Below are 19,201 nucleotides of genomic sequence, written 5' to 3'. Positions count from 1 at the left end.
AGTCCTGACATTTCAGGGGCCCGGGGCGAGACAAGAATTGGGGGCCCTTAGCCTTAATGTAATCATCAAAATATTGACATATATTCTATATACTAAAAACACTTGAGATGCATCCAAAACCAATATTTATAATAAATAACTTATATATATTATCTAAAAAAATTATAACATTCGATAGATGCAAAGTCATTGATGATCATACCAATATCCATATCTTCCAGCAATTTCTACATGAAAAACAAACTTTTGCTAGAGGCATATGTTAGATAATATATCTCTCAATCCTAATAAATGACAGAATTGCAAAACACACTACAATTAGAATTTAGTACTAAACATACATTTGCTATATGTGGTACACATCGATCCATCCAATATTTAAGATGATGGAAATTACACACCTTGAGGATTTGGCTAGTTAGGAACGGTCGAACTGGCGAACTAGCAGGAGCATCCAGAAGGATTTGATCGAAGCAGGGACTGGACCAGCAGCGGTAGAGAGGATAGCAGGGGCCGCTCACCGGCCCTCGATGTCTGTAGAGGGCGTCAGCGAATTGTTGAACACATGCGGTCTGCCATGGTGGCTTTGGATTAGGACTTTTTGGAAACTGAATTTTGGGGAGTCGGTGAGACAGATAAGGAGAACGAGGAGGCGAGGATCCGAGTAGGAGATCGGAGAGTGGAGGTTCGTCCAGCGCATGCACGGAGATCATGGCGATAATCTAGCGATTGCAACTTTTTTTAGGCAAAAAAACTAGGGATTGCAACTTCTAGCTAGCGATCAATGGGATATCTGCTGCGCGTTTTGTTTTATTATAAGGCAAACCTGCTACGTGCGTGTACGTGTGTGCCTGCCTCCTCCTTGGGCCAGCAATGGGCTACTTGCGTATGTGTACCTAGCCGGGGCCCCTTAGGTCTTGGGGGCCCGGGGCGGCCGCCCCCCCTCAGGGCCGGCCCTGGGGGGAGCGGGGTGGTTGTGGTCGTCGTCGTGATGGTTGGGACGTTCTATGCTCACAAATACCTCCTTCCTAAAATTTGTCCCGTCACAGACATCTCATACCCCAATCACAAATATACATTACTTAATAATTGAGAACTTATGACATCATTTTTCAGTATGTCGTCCGCTCCCACATCCTAAATCTGTTGGTGTTGCATTCCAGAGGCCCTTTTGCTGTAATTAGAAAACGAAAATTAATATCAAATACCGCCTGATAATGCTTCGAATATTGCATGTCCCATTACATCATAATAGGTTGCTATTATGATTTGGCTGGTTAGCGTTTTTGCAAATTTGGACTGTTGCTTGGTTGTTGCCATAAAGGAGGAAACAGAGAAAGATATGGATGTCGGTCATGGCTTGTTGGAAGTCATACGAGGGCCATGCTCACACATGTGGTTCCAAAGTACAATTTGTATTTATGTATATGTTTGTATTTTTTATTGCAATGCACATGCATTTAAGTAGTACAGCACAATAAGTGAGAGAAACTGTTATATTGTCGCAATGTATTATCTGAATTGGTCATCTTTGTGTCGTGGCACAGGATGGGGTATGCCTTCTCCAGGGATGGAGCTATGCCGTACTCGCACCTCTGGCACCGGGTGACCAAACATGAGGTGCCTTTGAACATTGTCTGGCTCTCCGTGCTCGTGGCTTTCGCCATGGCTCTCACGGTACGTATGCATGTTTCACAGACTTTGTGTCGCCCGAATCGTTGACTGACATTTCATTTCCTTGCTTCATGTTATTTGGTGTGTGAAGTCACTGGGGAGCCAAGTGGCCTTCCAGGCGATGGTGTCCATTGCGACTCTAGGGTTGTACATCTCCTACGCGTTGCCCATCTTCTTCCGGGTGACGACCGCCCGAAAGTCATTCGTCCGAGGGCCGTTTCACCTCGGCAGGTACGGTGTGATCATCGGCTGGGCCGCCGTGCTGTGGGTGGTCTTCATCACTGTGTTATTCTCGCTACCGGTGGCATACCCTGTGGGAAAGGACGTCTTCAACTACACGCCGGTTGCCGTCGGTGGGGTGCTGTTGCTCAGCGTTGGCTCTTGGGTGTTCCATGCTCGGTTCTGGTTCAAGGGACCCATCGTGAACGTTGACACATACTAGAATTATGAGCCTTGTAAGCTTAATTAGTTCGATGGCTGGTTGGTTTTTATGCATCAAGGGAAGTAGATTTTCTGCAGCTGTGGCGGGAATCTTGACAGCACAACACGCCTTTTTCTCCACCCCTCGTTCAAAAAGTCTGTCTCTCGCCGGGCCGGCTGACTGCCCATGCTGCTCGGATCCATATGCATATGCAGCATCGATTAGCGGTGCGCTATGGCTGCAATAAGCTGCAAAAAGATTTAAAACAGACACGATTAATGTGTTCATGTGTTCATCGGATTAAAAACGTATGCACATGTGTCATGTATAGTTCATGTGTTCTATGACAACAACATGATTAATTAAAACTCTATATATTCATTCATATATGTCGTCTACACTAAAGTACCCTACTTCAAAATGCAAAGGAAGATGAAATAACACCAGGATCTCTAATCACACAGAGTGTATCAATCGATGCAGACATAAAGATCAGTGATACAAAGCCTAATCACACTAGCTTGACAGTTGACACTGACAGGAACAAAGGAGGTCTCCCTTTCTATATATTGTACTCTTATATGGTACTCCCTCCGTCCCATAATATAAGAGCGTTTTTGACACTAAAATTAATGCCATTTTCATAATCCAAGAGCCAGGTACAAAAGAGGCAAATGGTCTCCCTTTCTATGTACTCCCTCTGTAAACTAATGTAAGAGCGTTTAGAATACTAAAATAGTGATCTAAATGCTCTTACATTAGTTTACAGAGGGAGTATTCTACTCCGATATGGTATATCTTTTTGCAGCCAAATTAATGAATTTTTCATAATCCAAGAGCCAGGGGGCGGAGAGAGAAGCTGTCTTGTAATCTTATCATATCACTCCATATCACGCGAATGATTGTGGAACCCTTGGTCGACAATGCTAAATCATGCGGAAGGAGATCTTGAACAATAATTCCATGCACGACCCGTATGTGGTGACAGCAATTATAAACTATTTGCCCTCGGTCAACAATGCCAAATCATGTGGAAGGGGATCTTCCCCGCATTAAACCTGGGATAGTTTGCGACCTTGTCTAAATTTCAGTGTTGGAACTGATTTCTTACAAGTCCCGGTCGATTTTAAAAAGTACAACCTGTAATATTTAACCTGCTAGTTGGACTTTTAATAAGTAAAATTTGCAATTTTGGAAAATTGAGTCTCCCTTTCTATTCCCTCCCTTTTGGTTTGAAAGGCTCTCTGCTAATTTAGGTTAATCTCTGATTATATATTTGAGTAAAAAATATAAGTTATATGCCACAAAAAAATATTATATTTATGTTCGATATCATAACTCATGGTCAAAGGTTAGCTAAAATTAGTTTGGAGGGAGGAGGGGGGGATACAAATCAGAAGGGAGAGCGCAGTATACATCGTTTTCAGTCAAGTTGCTGCAATTCATACTCCAAGGAACCATTCACGTGACACTAGAAAATTCAACTTAAACGCTTATCTTATCACACCACTCCCACATTAATGGTGTGGAAAGGGATCTTGAACAATAATTCCACGTGCGACCTATAGGTGACAACAACAAGAATCATAAACTATAACCCCTCGGTCAACAGTATTGAATCATACGGAAGGGGGTTTGAACAATAATTCCATGGACGGCCTATACACGATGACAAAAACAATAAACTACTTCCTCTTGGTCAACAATGCCGAATCATGCGGAAGGGGATTGCTGGCGTCCAACTATGGACAGTTTCCAAGCTTGTTTGAAGTTTCAGGGAACTGATTTCTTATAAGTTCCGGTCGATTTTTAAAATTACAATCTAATTTTAAACTAATTGCACTTTCATAAGTAAAATTTGCAATCAGCCGTATGAGCTTTTGGCAAAACAAAAAAATAAAATATAGTCCACACTCTCTTGTTAATCAGGTGGAGATACATAGCAGGAGCAGCTGTGGGAGCAGGGGTTGGGCGTAGATGAGGGAGGATGTCACCTATGAGCCGGACGTGAAGAGATATGATTTGCAAGAAATTTTCCACTCCGAGGTGCTTTGTCGTACTGGGTATTTTTATAACTCCCACCCAGGTTGACAACTTTGATCTTTGCCTACTTTTCACTTGCCATGGAAAATAACACACCACCTCACATGAGCAGAGCAGATCAGACAGAGCTTTCAAAGCTGAATTTGTTGCTCAAATCTCCCATCTGTTAATGTATGGGGCCTGACCAATCTTCTCCTTTCTTCTCCATCACAGCAGATAAAGATGGTACATGATGTATGTATGTATGGCTATGGGCAGAGTCAGCCATACATTCTCCTCCTTGAATGCAACTATGTCAGCACCCTTCGGCATTACGTCAAGCACCTTCAACGCATAGAACACACCTTCCTCCCCTGGCCATTGCTACTAAACGACAATGTGTGAAAACAAAGCGCATAAAATTGGACAATGTGCCAAGAAAGGCGGCACCTCACTACGCAGTAGAACAGTAAGCACAAGTCAGACATCCAAACAACCAAACCAGAAACAGTCGGCCAAAAACAGAGGAATCAGATGGCCATGTACCTGCACTGCACGGCCACAGATCATGAACGTTGGCGTGGATTCTGTAGAACCTCTTCATGGGCAACGCCAGTTCGATCCTTGTCCAGGCATAAGTGCAGTATAGGCGAGAAAGGTCAGAGGCATTCCATCAAACAAAATGGGTGCACATGCGGAGCAGCAACACCCAGGACACATCGGCGACCACGCCTTGCACCAGCAGTCGGCCGCTTCCAAGCTGCTGATCCAGCCAGAGGTAGTCGCCAGCTCCAGTAAGTGGAGTCGGGTCGAGTCTCACCCCGCCACAGACCATCTTCCAAGCGTGTTCTCTTCCTCCTCTTGCTCGCCGTCGACCGCCGCGGCACTGCGCCTCCCACGCAACAGCGTGCTAGTCGTACGGTGGCGGGATTCGGAGGCGGGTACGTAGAGCTCGTCGTGCAGCGATGGAGTTCGGGGACGGCAAGCAGCGGTGCTAGGATCCAGACGATGATGACAGGCTATGGGAGAAAACTGGTCTGACGGAGAGAGCGAGCAAAGGAGCCGAACGGCGAATTGGACGACGTGGGCATAGTTCAGCTTTTAAAAAAATTCATAGCAATTAAAGGTACACTGATTTGGATCTAAGATTCAATAAAACTAGATGATACCTCGCGCGTTGCTGCGGGGACTTTTAGTCATATGCACATGATAATACATACATTACATAACTTTGTTTAGAGAGTAGAGATATGATCTTACATGAAAATATATTGCAACGAAAACAATACTTGAAATATAACTATGAAGATAGCAAAATGTGAATTGAGAGCTGTTTTTTTAATAATATAGTGATATGACATAAGTAGTCTTGCGTGATGTCCCCTATCCTGTTTAACATTGTGGTGGATATGTTAGCAATTTTGATAGGAAGGGCTAAGGAGAATGGTCAAGTGGGTGGGTTGGTACCTCATCTTGTTGAGGGAGGTGTTTCCATCCTTCAGTACGCCGATGATACAATCATCTTTATGGAGCATGATTTGGCCAAGGCGAGAAATATGAAGCTAGTGTTATGCCTGTTTGAACAATTGACCGGGTTAAAGATTAACTTTCATAAAAGCGAGTTGTTCTGCTTTGGTAGAGCCAAAGACGACCAAGAGTCTTATAGGCAATTGTTTGGGTGCGAGTTGGGGAGTTTACCCTTCTCTTACCTTGGTATTCCGATTCACCATCGTAGGCTAACAAACAGAGAATGGAAGTGCATCGAGGATCGATTTGAGAAAAAACTGAGCTGTTGGAAGGGTAAGCTCATGTCATACGGAGGCCGTTTGATATTGATTAATTCGGTGCTCACAAGTATGCCTATGTTTCTCTTATCTTTCTTTGAGATCCCAGTTGGTGTTAGGAAACGACTGGACTTCTATCGGTCGCGTTTCTTTTGGCAGGGTGATGAACTTAAAATAAAATACCGGCTTGCTAAATGGGACATCATCTGTAGACCGAAAGACCAAGGGGGTCTTGGTATTGAAAATCTTAAAGTTAAGAACAGATGCCTTCTTAGTAAATGGTTGTGGAAGCTGTCTTTCGGGACTGAGGCCATGTGGGTGCAGATCCTCCGCAACAAGTACCTCCAGACTAAAACATTGTCCCAGGTCGCAGTCAGGCCGACTGATTCGCCTTTCTGAAAAGGACTAATGAAAGTCAAACAATCTATGTTCAATAGGACGAGATTTGTTATTGGAAACGGTACAAGTACACGTTTCTGGGAGGATACTTGGCTTGGTGAATCACCTTTAGCCATTCAATATCCGTCTTTATATCGGATTGCTCAACGACGTGAGGTGTTCGTGGCAACGGTATTCCAATCTGTCCCCCTTAATATTCAGTTTCGACGGTCGCTAGCGGGCAATCGTTTGGAAGAATGGCTCCATCTAGTTAGGAGACTGATGGAGGTTCAACTTTCTCACCAACCCGATATATTGCGCTGGAAGTTGACTAGCTCTGGAGTATTTACAGTTAAATCAATGTATATTGATGTTATTAATTCGAATGCTATTCCAACTTTCAAGTATGTTTGGGCTGTCAAAGTTCCTTTAAAAATTAAAGTGTTTATGTGGTTTGTCCATAAACAAGTTATTTTAACAAAGGACAACTTGATTAAACGCAATTGGACGGGACCTACTAGGTGTAATTTCTGTGATCGGGATGAGACGATTAAGCATTTATTTTTTGATTGCCCGTTGGCCAAAGTTCTATGGCGGACGGTCCATATTGCTTTTAATATTACTCCACCGACTTCGGTCAATGCTTTATTTGGGACATGGCTTAATGGGGTTGAGCCTGAATTAGCAAGACATATTCGGGTTGGAGTTTGCGCTTTGTTATGGACTATCTGGAATTGCAGAAATGATTTGGTTTTTAACAGAACATCACGGATTCATTTTTTGCAGGTTATTTTCCGAGCTACGACACTGATCCGTTCGTGGTCGCTACTCACTCCGATGGAGGCCAGGGAGCATTTGGTTACTGGATCTATCCGTTGGGAGATGGTAGCTCGGGATATCTTCAACCGGTTTGGATGGCGGTCATGTAATAGGATAGGTAATTAGTTTTCCTATCTATTTTTAGCCAGCCGGTTGTGGCATCTTTTTCGGGCTAGTTTGTGTATCTAGCCGTCTGTCGCTCTGTGTGAGCTGCATTTATCCTTTGCTTTTTGTTTGGCTGGAGACTGTGGAACCTTGTTGGCACCTTTTGTTATTTGGTTAATAAGATGGCTGTATGCATCGTTCTGATGCAGAGGCCGGGGAGATCCCCCTTTTCAAAAAAAAAAAAGTAGTCTTGCGTGACTTCAATAAATATATGTGTGTATAAAGACAATAAGAATGTGGATTCTGAAATGAAGACGCTATGAAAGATTATGTACAAATTTCCATTTTCAGATAGTTATTGTGTATTTTGTGGGACTCTGGTTGTAAATCATTCTCCAAGTCCGCATAGTTAAAAATATGGACAAAGAATAAGCATTGTGGTAGTTTGCTTGACTTGACAGTGAGTAATAGAGCTCCAGTATCAACGATAGAAGAAAACCAATCAGAGTCACCGGAGCGAAAGAGTACCAATTCTTTTTTCTCCCAACTAAACTTCCTTTTCTCGTTCTTTTTGGAGGGAGTACCCTATTTTTGTCCCAAAGCACTGAATTGAAGAGAGCATGATAACTTACATAGATTAGCACGGCGATCCGAATTGTCCATGTAGTAAAAAATGACAATCAGATGCAAGAAACAAATCAATAATTATAAAAGGTACACTTTTGACATGTTCAGTTGCGCGATGGATTTCTTATCTGAAGCTACCAAGGTAAAACAATGGACGATGGAGCTCCCTGAAGAACATCCATGAAGCCTGTACAAACTTAGTCCCAAACTGTTGTCATGCATCTGTGGAGCTGTTTTGAATAAAGCTGTCACCTCAAGTTCAGTCAGCTGTGGAGCTGCATGAGCATTACAACTTACAACCGAGGAGCCATGGAGAGGTGGATGCGAGCTGGCAGGGGGCATGGAGATGTTGGAACGGCAGTGACGACTTGCGCCGCACACGGTACTGCTTTGATCAATTGGGGATTATTCAGAAAAATATTCAGTGAAGCTGGACTGTTGTAGATACCAGGAATCCATGGCGCCCGTCCTCCATCGCGTCGACCAAATCGACAATTTCGATTACTTGTCATCACTACTCACAAGATGCTCGAATGCGCCGCTGGGACCGGTAGTGTGGTGGTAGCACAGCGACCTCCGTAGTCCGCACATCAAGGACAAAAGTCCCTCTTCCACTGTTCCGCTTTCGAAAGACAGGCTGCCGGGGAAGCTAGAGGCCAGAGGTTCTAGAGACCTAGGGGATGGAGTCGGGGCTGGGTCATCCACCATCGAGTGGGGCATCACAGGCTTGTAGCTGTTGCCCATCTTCCATGGAGCCTTTAGGAATAGAGATGAGGAAGATGAGATCATGTGCCGAGGAAAATGATGCGCCTCAGCTTTTTAGGACTCGTCGGTTAGGAAGAGGAAACGATTGCTTATTAAAGATTAATTAACTCTTGGTGGCTGGACATCACCGTAAAACCAAACGACTGAGAAAAGAATGCCGAGCTCTAATGATTTGTTGATATTTTTTTCTGCTGAGATGGAGGCTGCATGTTGAGAGAATGTTGACGTGGCATCGTGCTGATGTGGATAGTGTGCATGTAGAGAGAATAGATAGAAGTGAGGAGCAACTTCTTAAGAATGATAGATATAAAGTAACTCCCATCATTAAGAATTACAACAAAATTTCTTGAAAACACCTTCATTCTATCAATCTCTGCTAGAAGAAGTACTTCAAAGACTTAGATAAAAAGGCTGCAATTGGACTGAAGCAACGATGTTGTCACTCTTTCATCCGCACGAACATTATCAATAATAGTTTTTGAAAGCACCTTGAGTCGCCCATCTAAAAGGATGAGAAGCCTTGATCGATGAACATACATGGGCCGGAGATGATCCCCTAGAAGTGCAGGCCATCGGATCACAATATCTTCATCATGTGTCGATAAAATATTTCAACTCCACAAAGAAAACGAACAAGAAAATGACACACCAACATAAACTCATCAGATCTGAATAATCGGATCTGCGAGGAACTCTCTAATCCCATGGCACCGCCAGAAGAACGAGAGTAAATTTATTCTCACAAAATACGATGATCACTAGACGATGACGAAGAACATTAAAGTCTTGAAGATGTGAGCCTCCTCCCCGCTCTCAGCACCAAGATGGCAGCCGGAGGCAAGGGGGCCGAAACCTCTGTTGCTCTGGCGACGGCCGCGGCCTAGGGAAACCCTCCGTAGTAGGACTCGCCAAGATTTTTCACCCTCCTGGGCATGGTTCAGCTTAAACCTGGTCATTCCACGAGCCGGGCTTGGCAAAGCCCAATGAAAAAAATCCCGAGCCCAAGCTCGGCCCAGCCCAGCCCGAAGCACATGAAAAATGACATATTTTAATTAAATTAATCTTATTTAGGATATTATATTAATTTATTATACCTATATTTCTAATAGAAACATATATATGTTGGGCTTCGGGTTCGGGCCTCTGGGCCGGGTTGTCCATGAACAAGTCTAGTTCAGCTGTGAGGCCAGATTTAGAATGTTCGCCTCATGGATTTATCGAATTGCTCCGCCCGCTTCTAGCATTATTAAAGTTCTAGCATTGTTCATCTAAAAAAAAGTTCTAGCATTGTTGTCTTAAGCTAAACTTCGTTAAACTTGACCAAGTCTATATAAAATAAATCAAGATCTACAAAATTACCTCATAGCGCTGCCCCGCCTCATCTCTTCTCCCCTCGTCTTGTCGCCACCTGAGTTGCCGCCAGCGAAGCCTAGAAGTGCTCCAAGGACGACGGTGGCCGGGCGGTTCTTTGTGTCGATTCCCTTCGGCAACTGGTTATGGATGCCACGACATTGTGGGCTAACTTCATGGTAGAGGGACGTGAGGCGGTGGGACTCGGCTGCCGGTGGTGGGTCAAGGCTGTGACTCCTAGCGTCGAGGCAACGATCGGGCTTGGCGTCTCAGAGGTGCAGTCACCCGGCGGGCGCAGTTGTGGTGTCAACGCCTCAGATCTGGCGCGGTGGCGGCCATGGGCGGCGCAGGGAAACCTCCCTGTGACGGCCTTGTTCAGCGACGGTGGTGGTGGGGCTGGCTCCGTCTAGTTGTGGTGCCTCGTCGACAGCAATGTCCTAGAGCTGGGTGTGCATTTTGGGCCCGCTCAATGGTGTTGTCAGGCAATGGCGGAGCTTGAAAAAAAAGTTGGGCGGACCAGAGAGCACAATATTCTTCAAATTCTAAAACATATACTATTTCAATAGATATAGTCACTACACCTTCTGTTCACATTGAATACAAGATGAGCAGATGCATATAGATATACTTATATATTACTGAGACCAAAATAAGCCATAACATTTGACCATATATACTACTCCAAACCAAAATAAGCCATACCATTTGACCATCAGGCAAGGTTGTGTGGAGTTACATACTACAAATCAGCATTCTGTTCCTTCACGCATTTGAAATCTTCAATGATATCTTCATAGTTGTACTTCTCCACAAGTTCACCCTCTATGTTAACTAACAAGTTATTGGCAAGAAAGTCATCCTCCATTGTACTGCGCAACCTTATTTTAATGATCTTCATACTGGAAAATGCATGCTCAGCACTTGCCGTAGAAACAGGAAGGGTAATGAGCAAACGGAGTAATGTTTCAATCAAATTGAGGACAACATGTCTTCCTGATTCCACAAGGCATCTACAAAGATCAATCAAGTCCTCCCAATACTCCAGCCATTTCTGGAAATTGTCAAACCATTTGTACTAGAAGCGGCGTTGATGCCCTTTTACCAAAAAAGGCTTTCGCCCCGCTTTATATTATAAAGCAAATGCCCAAGCCAAACATCCAACAAGGTTCACACACACACACACACACACAGGTCTAGCACATACAAGCAGTCAAAGGGTTAATGCTGAGGGCACAGCTCAACAAGCCCTGAAGAAACAAAAAAGAACGCACGCGCGGGGTGCGGCATAGCATCTAGTCGGGCTCCGGGGAGGGCGGAGGGAGCGGAGGCGCCAAGCGGAAGGCCATCGATCGAAGGTCAGCGAGGAGGTTGCTGATGACGTCCCGGTCCTGGAGGCGGCTAAGCGGCCGCCAGAGCTGCAAATATCCACACATTTTAAAGATGGCGTCAGTAGCACGTCAAAGAGGCACCTTCTGTATGACAAGCTTATTGCGTACGGTCCAAAGCGTCCAGGCAAGGACCCCAACGCAAAGCCATCTAATATGCCTGTAGCGAGGGGGGAGGCCGGAATCTCCGTAAGCAGGTCAGGGAAGTTGGTGTTGCACCACTGGCCCCCAACCGTCTCGCGGAAACAGGACCAAAGGAACTGTGCCGTGGAGCACGAGAAGAAGATGTGGTTGGCATCCTCCACCGTGCCGCACATGGGGCACATCCCATCCCCAGGCCCATTACGCTTAAGGACCTCTACGCCGGACGGGAGGCAGCCTCAGATCCATTGCCACAGGAAGATCCTGATCTTCGGGGGCAGGCGGATGTCCCAGATCAAACTGAAGGGCTCGGGGGCCGTCGAGGGGGCGATGGCCGCGTAGAGGGATTTGGTGGAGAAGCAGCCGGAAGGTTCCAGGTGCCAAGAGATAGCGTCCGGGGTGTCGGCGACGTCCATAGGGAGGAGGGCGATGTCCTGGAGGAGGACATCCCAAGCGGCTACTTCAGGGGGGGCCAAAGGGGCGGCGAAAAGTGAGGCGCCCTAGGTCAATAAGGGCCATCTCGACAGAGACCCGAGGGTCAACAGCAATGGCGAAGAGCTCCGGAAAACGCGTGGCCAGGGGGGTGTCGCCAAGCCACCTATCAAACCAGAACATGGTCGAGGACCCAGTACCAACCGAAATGGATGTGCCAATGCGAAGCACGGGCAGTAGCTGGACGACGTCCTGCCAAAACTGGGAGCCGCCTGAGTGCTGACAGAATGCGAGAGGCTGTCCATGGAGGTACTTGTTCTGGATGATAGTAAGCCAAAGTCCTCCATCGCCATTGGCAATGCGCCAAAGCCAACGGGTCAAGAGGGCAATGTTCATGTGTCGGGAGGATAAGATCCCAAGACCGCTCTGGTCCTTGGGTTTGCAGATATCTGGCCAGCTGACCATGTGGTACTTCTGCTTATCCCCCTCCCCAGCCTAGAAGAATCTGGATTGGTATGTGGCGATCTCCTGATGAAGGGTTTCATGGAGGCTATAGAAGCTCATGAGGAACCATAGAAGGCTGGCAACCGAATAATTGATAAGGATCACGGGATGAGCCTTCGACAACCAGCGCCCTTTCCAGGGCTCAACGCGATGTTGCATACGGGTCACCGTGGGGCGAAGATCGGCCACGGTGAGGCGTGAATCACTAATGGGGATCCCTAGGTAAGTCATGGGGAAAGAACCCAACCGACAATTTAGTCGGTCAGCAATAGCCTGTGCTTCCTCCAAGGGGTATCCGAGAACCATCACTTCGCTCTTATCAAAGTTGATGGTTAGGCCCGACATTTGTTGGAAGCACAGGAGGAGGAACTTCAGGTTAGCAATATCTAGAGCGGAGCCCTCCACCATTATTATGGTATCATCCGCATATTGAAGGAGGGAGACCCCTCCCCCTCCGACTAGGTGGGGGATGATGCCGCGGATATGGCCAGCGTCCTTGGCCTTATCCAGGATGGATGCCAGGGCATCGACCACCATGTTAAACAAGAACGGCGAGAAAGGGTCACCCTGACGGACCCCACAGAGGATGGGGAAGTAGGGCCCAATGTCACCGTTGATGTTCACTGCGGTCCAGCCACAGGAGACAGGCTGCATGACGCGAGTCACCCAACGGTCGTCGAAGCCCTTGCGAAGCAACACTTCCCGCAAGAAGGGCCAGTGGACCGTGTCGTATGCTTTGTGGAAGTCTAGCTTTAGAAAGACCGCGCGATGGCGTTTCAGCCGAACCTCATGGAGGACTTCGTGAAATACTAGCACCCCATCCAGAATAAATCGACCTTGTATGAAGGCGGATTGGTTCGGATGGGTAATCGCATCAGCGAGGAGGGCCACCCTATTGGCGTACCCTTTGGCCGGGATCCGGAATATCACATTAATCACTGTGATTGGACGGAACTGGCGGATGTCAGAAGCGCCCGGGACCTTGGGGATGAGTGTCACAATCCCATAGTTGAGACGCCCAAGGTCCATGGAGCCCGAATAGAATTCCTCAAACAGGGCCATGACCTCCGGCTTGATGGTAGGCCAGAACATTTTGAAGAACGTCACGGGCAGGCCATCTGGACCCGGGGCCGAGGAGGGGTTCATCCCCTTAATGGCCGCGAGGACCTCGTCCTCGTCAAAAGGGGCTACTAATGCCGCATTGGCCTCAGCAGAGACCAATTGCGCAATCGACCAAATGTCGGGGGCGAGACTAGCCCCACCCCGCGGGGTGGGGGTAAATAGGGCTTTATAAAATCTGTCTACATGGGCACGGATGGCCGAGGGGTGAACGAGAGGAGTGTCTCCATCTAAAACACCCCGGATGTAATTTACCTTACATGTATTCCAACTCTTGCCGTTTCCGGCACTAAGTTATTTTATTTCCTCGGGTTCGGGTTTTTGTCTCCGTGTGTTGTTGTCGTTGTCATGCATCTCATCTCATGTCATCATGTGCATTGCATTTGCATACGTGTTCGTCTCATGCATCCGAGCATTTTCCCCGTTGTCCGTTTTGCATTCCGGCGCTCCTATCTCCTCCGATGGTCCTTTCTACCTTCTTTTCGTGTGTGGGGATTAAACATTTCCGGATTGGACCGAGACTTGCCAAGCGGCCTTGGTTTACTACCGATAGACCGCCTGTCAAGTTCCGTACCATTTGGACTTCGTTTCATGCTCCAACGGTTAACCGAGGTACCGAGAAGGCCTCGTGTGTGTTGCAGCCCAACACCCTTCCAATTTGGCCCAAAACCCACCAAAACCCTCTCCATCATCTAGAGTGTTTGATCATGATCGCGTGGCCGAAAACCGCACCTCATTTGGACTCTCCTAGCTCCCTCTATGTCTATAAATAGACCTCTCCCCGAAATTCACGGGTCTCCCCTCCCCCTAAACCCTAGATCCATCTTCCCCGCGCCGCCGGACATGTCCGAACCAGGCCGGACGTGTCCGACTCGCCCCGCCTCCGCCACGTGTCGGCTCCTGACTCGCCGCGCCTGCCCGCCGCTCGCCTCCCGCGCGAGGGAGCCGCGCCGCAGCGCCGGCCTCCCGTTCCGGCGACTCCGCGCCTCGACGACCGTGCCGCCCGCCGCTGCCAAGTCGCCGCCCCGCCGCACTCCTCACCGGCGCCGCCCGCGGCAAGTACCTTGACGTCCGCGCCCGCGCCGCCCGGATCCCGCCGGTCCCCAAGTCCGGCGACCCCGCGTCCAACTTCGGCGAGCTCCGGCCTCCTTCCCCTCGAACTCCGGCGAACTTCCTCCTCTGGCCAACCTCGGTTTCCGTGCAAGTCTTTTTGTGCAGTATTTTTATGCCATGTTCATCGCATCGTAGCTTTGCACCTGTAGCTCCGTTTTGGGCGTGTAGCATATCAAAATGTTCGCCTCAGAGAGCACATCATTTCATCTCATTGCATCATTTTCATTTGAGCTCATCTTGATGCCCGAAATGCTGTTGGAAGAGAGCTATTTGAGTTAATTGTCAGATCTGCTGCACCAAATAGCTATTTGTCATTTTTGCCATGATTATTGTGTGTATGATATGCTCCCGAGCTCTACATGTGTTTTGTTATATGCCATGCCATCTCTACAGAGGTGCTATCCATGTATTTTTGCGATGTGTGTGGTGACTAGCACAAGCTTGCAAAGTAGTGCATTCGTTAATGCTGATTTCAGGGACTTAGAATTTCTCTAAGTCCTTGATCTGTTTTTATCAATATGCCATATGTTCATGTTGTTTCCTGGTAATCCGTGCCTCTTTTGAGGATGATCAGTAAGGATGATTTGTTAATATTGTGGTGCTATATCCATCCATGTCCTTGTTTGCAATTATGGAGCACCCTAGCTTGAGTCAATCGAGCTCTACTTTTGCTATTTCGTGAATCCTGGCAGATTGTCTACTTGTTAGCGATTTTGCCGAGGATGTTGTTGTTGATCCGTGCATGCTATGTTGTTGTGCTTGCCATGTCTAGCTTCTATAACATGTATTATTGATGGGTGTATGCTTAGATTGTCATGCCATGCTCTGTAGTGAGTGCATCGAGCTCGTAAATATGCCTACTCGTTAACAGATTTGCATGCTCTAGTTTTTCTCTAAGTCTAAGATCTGATTATGTTTTTGCCATGTTCACATGCTTGCAATTGTATTTTATGATCCCTTTTGGCTCAAGGTCACTAAGGGACTCTTGTTAAGCTCTTGGAGTAGCTCCATGCAATGCCTTGCTTTGCCATGTTAAGTTCCTGTAGCATATAGTTTTCATGCTCCAAAGAGTGCTACCTGATCTGAAATTCCAGACTAGTGTTAATTCACTAAGTCTGAATCCTGTTTATCAATTGCACTTTTGCCATGCTTGTTTGAACCTGTTAATGGATGCATTGGCCGTAGCTTAGTGTTCATCTTTTGTTAAGCTTTATGAGTGGATCCCTGCCATGTATTTTGTTGTCATGTTTGAGTGCTGTAGCATAATTAACTTGATTCATTTAGATGGCTACTTGCTGTTTATCGCAGACCGGTGTCATATTTGTTTTGCTTGCCATTTCCAAACCGTGCCTCCGATTCCGGTGATCTTTATATCGATTTCAACCGAAATCACCTCACCTTTCTAGTGGCACACTTGGATTTCCAAGTTGAGGCCAGGTTCAATCATTCCTTGGTAAATCTTGCATATGCATCACATATCGCATCCCGCATAGCATACCATGTTTGCATCATGTTGTTCGAGCATTTGCACGTGGTTGATTGTGTTCCTTTTGCTTGTTTGTCCTTTTTGGGTAGAGCCGGGAGACGAGTTCACTAATGAGGAGCCCGTTGAGTTTGCTTTCGAGGATGCAGTCAACTCTGACAACTTTGCAGGCAAGATGATCATACCCTCGAAATCACTTCTATCTTTGCTTTGCTAGATGCTCGCTCTTTTGCTATGCCAATGCTACGATGCCTACCACTTGCTTATCATGCCTCCCAAATTGCCATGTCAAACCTCTAACCCACCATGTCCTAGCAAACCGTTGATTGGCTATGTTACCGCTTTGCTCAGCCCCTCTTATAGCATTGTTAGTTGCAGGTGAAGATTGGAGATCGTTCCTTGTTGGAACTTTATTTTTCTTGTTGGGATATCACTATATTATCTTGTTATCTTAATGCATCTATATACTTGGTAAAGGGTGGGAGGCTCGGCCTTTTGCCTAGTGTTTTGTTCCACTCTTGCCGCCCTAGTTTTCCGTCATATCGGTGTTATGTTCCCGGATTTTGCGTTCCTTACGCGGTTGGGTAATAATGGGAACCCCTTGACAGTTCGCCTTGATTAAAACTCCTCCAGCAATGCCCAACCTTGGTTTTACCATTTGCCACCTAGCCTCGTTTTCCCTTGGGTTTCCGGAGCCCAAGTATAACGCCCTCGATGCGACTATATCTCCCACGTGTCGAGGCACGACTTAGAGGCATAATCGCATTGAAGGCATATGTCGCAAGTGAGGTAATCTTCACACAACCCATGTAATATAATAAGGAAAAGGAGACACATAGTTGGCTTACAATCGCCACTTCACACAATTACATGAATAAAGCATTACATCATCCAGATACAATCAAGGTCCGACTACGGAACCAAAATAAAAGAAGAACCCCAAATGCGACAAAGGTCCCCGATCGACCCCAACTGGGCTCCACTACTGATCAACTAGAACGAAACAACACAAAGGGCAAGATCTTCATCGAGCTCCTCCTTAAGCTTGGTTGCGTCATCTGCACGGTAACATAGGCACCTGCAAACTGGTTTTTGGAAGTATCTGTGAGCCACGGGGACTCAGCAATCTCGCACCCGCGAGATCAAGACTATTTAAGCTCATAGGAAGGATGGAGTAATGAGGTGGAGCTGCAGCAAGCGACTAGCATATATGGTGGCTAACATACGCAAATGAGAGCGAGAAGAGAAGGCAAAGCACGGTCGATAAACTATGATCAAGAAGTGATCCTGAAACTACTTACGTCAAACATAACTCCAACACCGTGTTCACTTCCCGGACTCCGCCGAGAAGAGACCATCACGGTTACACACACAGTTGATGTATTTTAATTAAGGTCAACTTCGGGTTTTCTACAACCGGACGTTAACAAATTCCCATCTGCCCATAACCGCGGGCACGGCTTTCGAAAGTTCAAATCCCTGCAGGGGTGTCCCAACTTAGCCCATGACAAGCTCTCACGGTCAACGAAGGAATAGACCTCCACCCGGGACACTCCGATCAGACTCGGTATCCCGGTACAACAAGACATTTCGACAGGGTAAAACTAAACCAGCAACACCGCCCGAATGTGCCGACAAATCCCGATAGGAGCTGCACATATCTCTTTCTCAGGGCACACTCAGATGAGCGCTCCATACAACTAAAACCAAACCTCGAGTTTCCCCGAGGGGGCGCTGCACAGGACTCTAGTTCGGACCAACACTCAGAGGAGCACTGGCCCGGGGGGGGGGGTTAAAAAAAATGATGACCCTTGAGTCTGCAGAACCCAAGGGAAAGAAAAGGCTAGGTGGCAAATGGTAAAACCAATGTTGGGCATTGCTGGAAGAGCTTTACTTAAGGCGAACTGTCAAGGGGTTCCCATTATAGCCCAACCGCGTAAGGGACGCAAAATCCGGGAACATAACACCGATATGACGGAAACTAGGGCGGCAAGAGTGGAACAAAACACCAGGCATAAGGCCGAGCCTTCCACCCTTTACCAAGTATATAGATGCATTAATTAAGTAAGATATATTGTGATATCCCAACAAGTAAACATGTTCCAACAAGGAACAACATCTCCATGTTCCAACAAGGAACAAACTTCAATCTTCACCTGCAACTAACAATGCTATAAGAGGGGCTGAGCAAAGCAGTAACATAGCCAATCAACAGTTTGCTAGGACATGGTGGGTTAGAGGTTTGACATGGCAATTTGGGAGGCTGACAAGCAAAAGGTAGGCATCGTAGCATTGGCATAGCAAAAGAGCGAGCAAACTAGCATAGCAAAGATAGTGGTGATTTCGAGGGTATGATCATCTTGCCTGAAATCCCGCAAGGAAGAAGAACGAGTCCATGAAGAAGACAAACGGTCGTAGACGAACAAATCCTCACAACTCCGGAACGAAACCGAAGCTAACGAGAGAAGCAACCCGGAAAGAAACAAACAACATAGTAAACAAACATCACATAAACATGGCATGATGCGCAAACAAGTATGATGCATGTCCGGTTTAATGAGCCATAGCATGGCCAAGTGCAACAAACAATACTACAAGTTAAGTGGAGCTCAATATGCAACGAGGTGCATGTTGACGGAACACCACATCAATTATTTAGTTATCTCTCGTTTAAGCTACCCAACAATATTAACTGTTGTTAAACATGGCAAGAGGTGAAGCAAATGAAAACTACCTATCTAGTCAAGGTTAAATGAGGCCGGAAGCAACAAACAACAATTCCGGAGAATCCCCATGTCATTTAGCAATTTAAGGCAAGCAACAATTTTAAACATTTTAGTTGTTGTTATCATGATGCGGATGACATATACAAGTTTATGCAATTATTATGAAAATGTTGACATGAGCATGTTATGAAGCATTAGTCACCATGGCGGAACAAAAAGGGTGCCACGGCGGCGAAACAAAAATGATGCCACGGCAACATTCCGGTCCCGGTAACTCATGGAGATACCGGTGCAAAAGGAGGCGGGCGGATGTCATGCAAGATGGTGGGGTGATCCCGGCTTCCGGGTTCCCA

General features: G+C 46.6%; 1 protein-coding gene across 1 annotated transcript in view; it reads left to right on the top strand.

The window, feature by feature from the left end:
• LOC119273447 (amino-acid permease BAT1 homolog) overlaps nucleotides 1–2,225 on the top strand; it is a 4,834-nt gene extending 2,609 nt beyond the window's left edge. Inside the window, exons 6-7 of the mRNA XM_037554597.1 lie at nucleotides 1,548–1,677; nucleotides 1,766–2,225. Coding sequence (XP_037410494.1) covers nucleotides 1,548–1,677; nucleotides 1,766–2,116 — 481 coding nt within the window. The 3' untranslated portion in view covers nucleotides 2,117–2,225. The remainder of the gene's footprint in view (nucleotides 1–1,547; nucleotides 1,678–1,765) is intronic.
• Nucleotides 2,226–19,201: the final 16,976 nt, after the last annotated feature.

This window comes from Triticum dicoccoides, chromosome 3A, assembly GCF_002162155.2.
Source record: "Triticum dicoccoides isolate Atlit2015 ecotype Zavitan chromosome 3A, WEW_v2.0, whole genome shotgun sequence".
In the NCBI taxonomy this organism is placed as follows: Eukaryota; Viridiplantae; Streptophyta; class Magnoliopsida; order Poales; family Poaceae; genus Triticum; species Triticum dicoccoides.
Note: the sequence above shows the minus strand (reverse complement) of the source record. Positions and strands in the feature narration are given on the sequence as shown.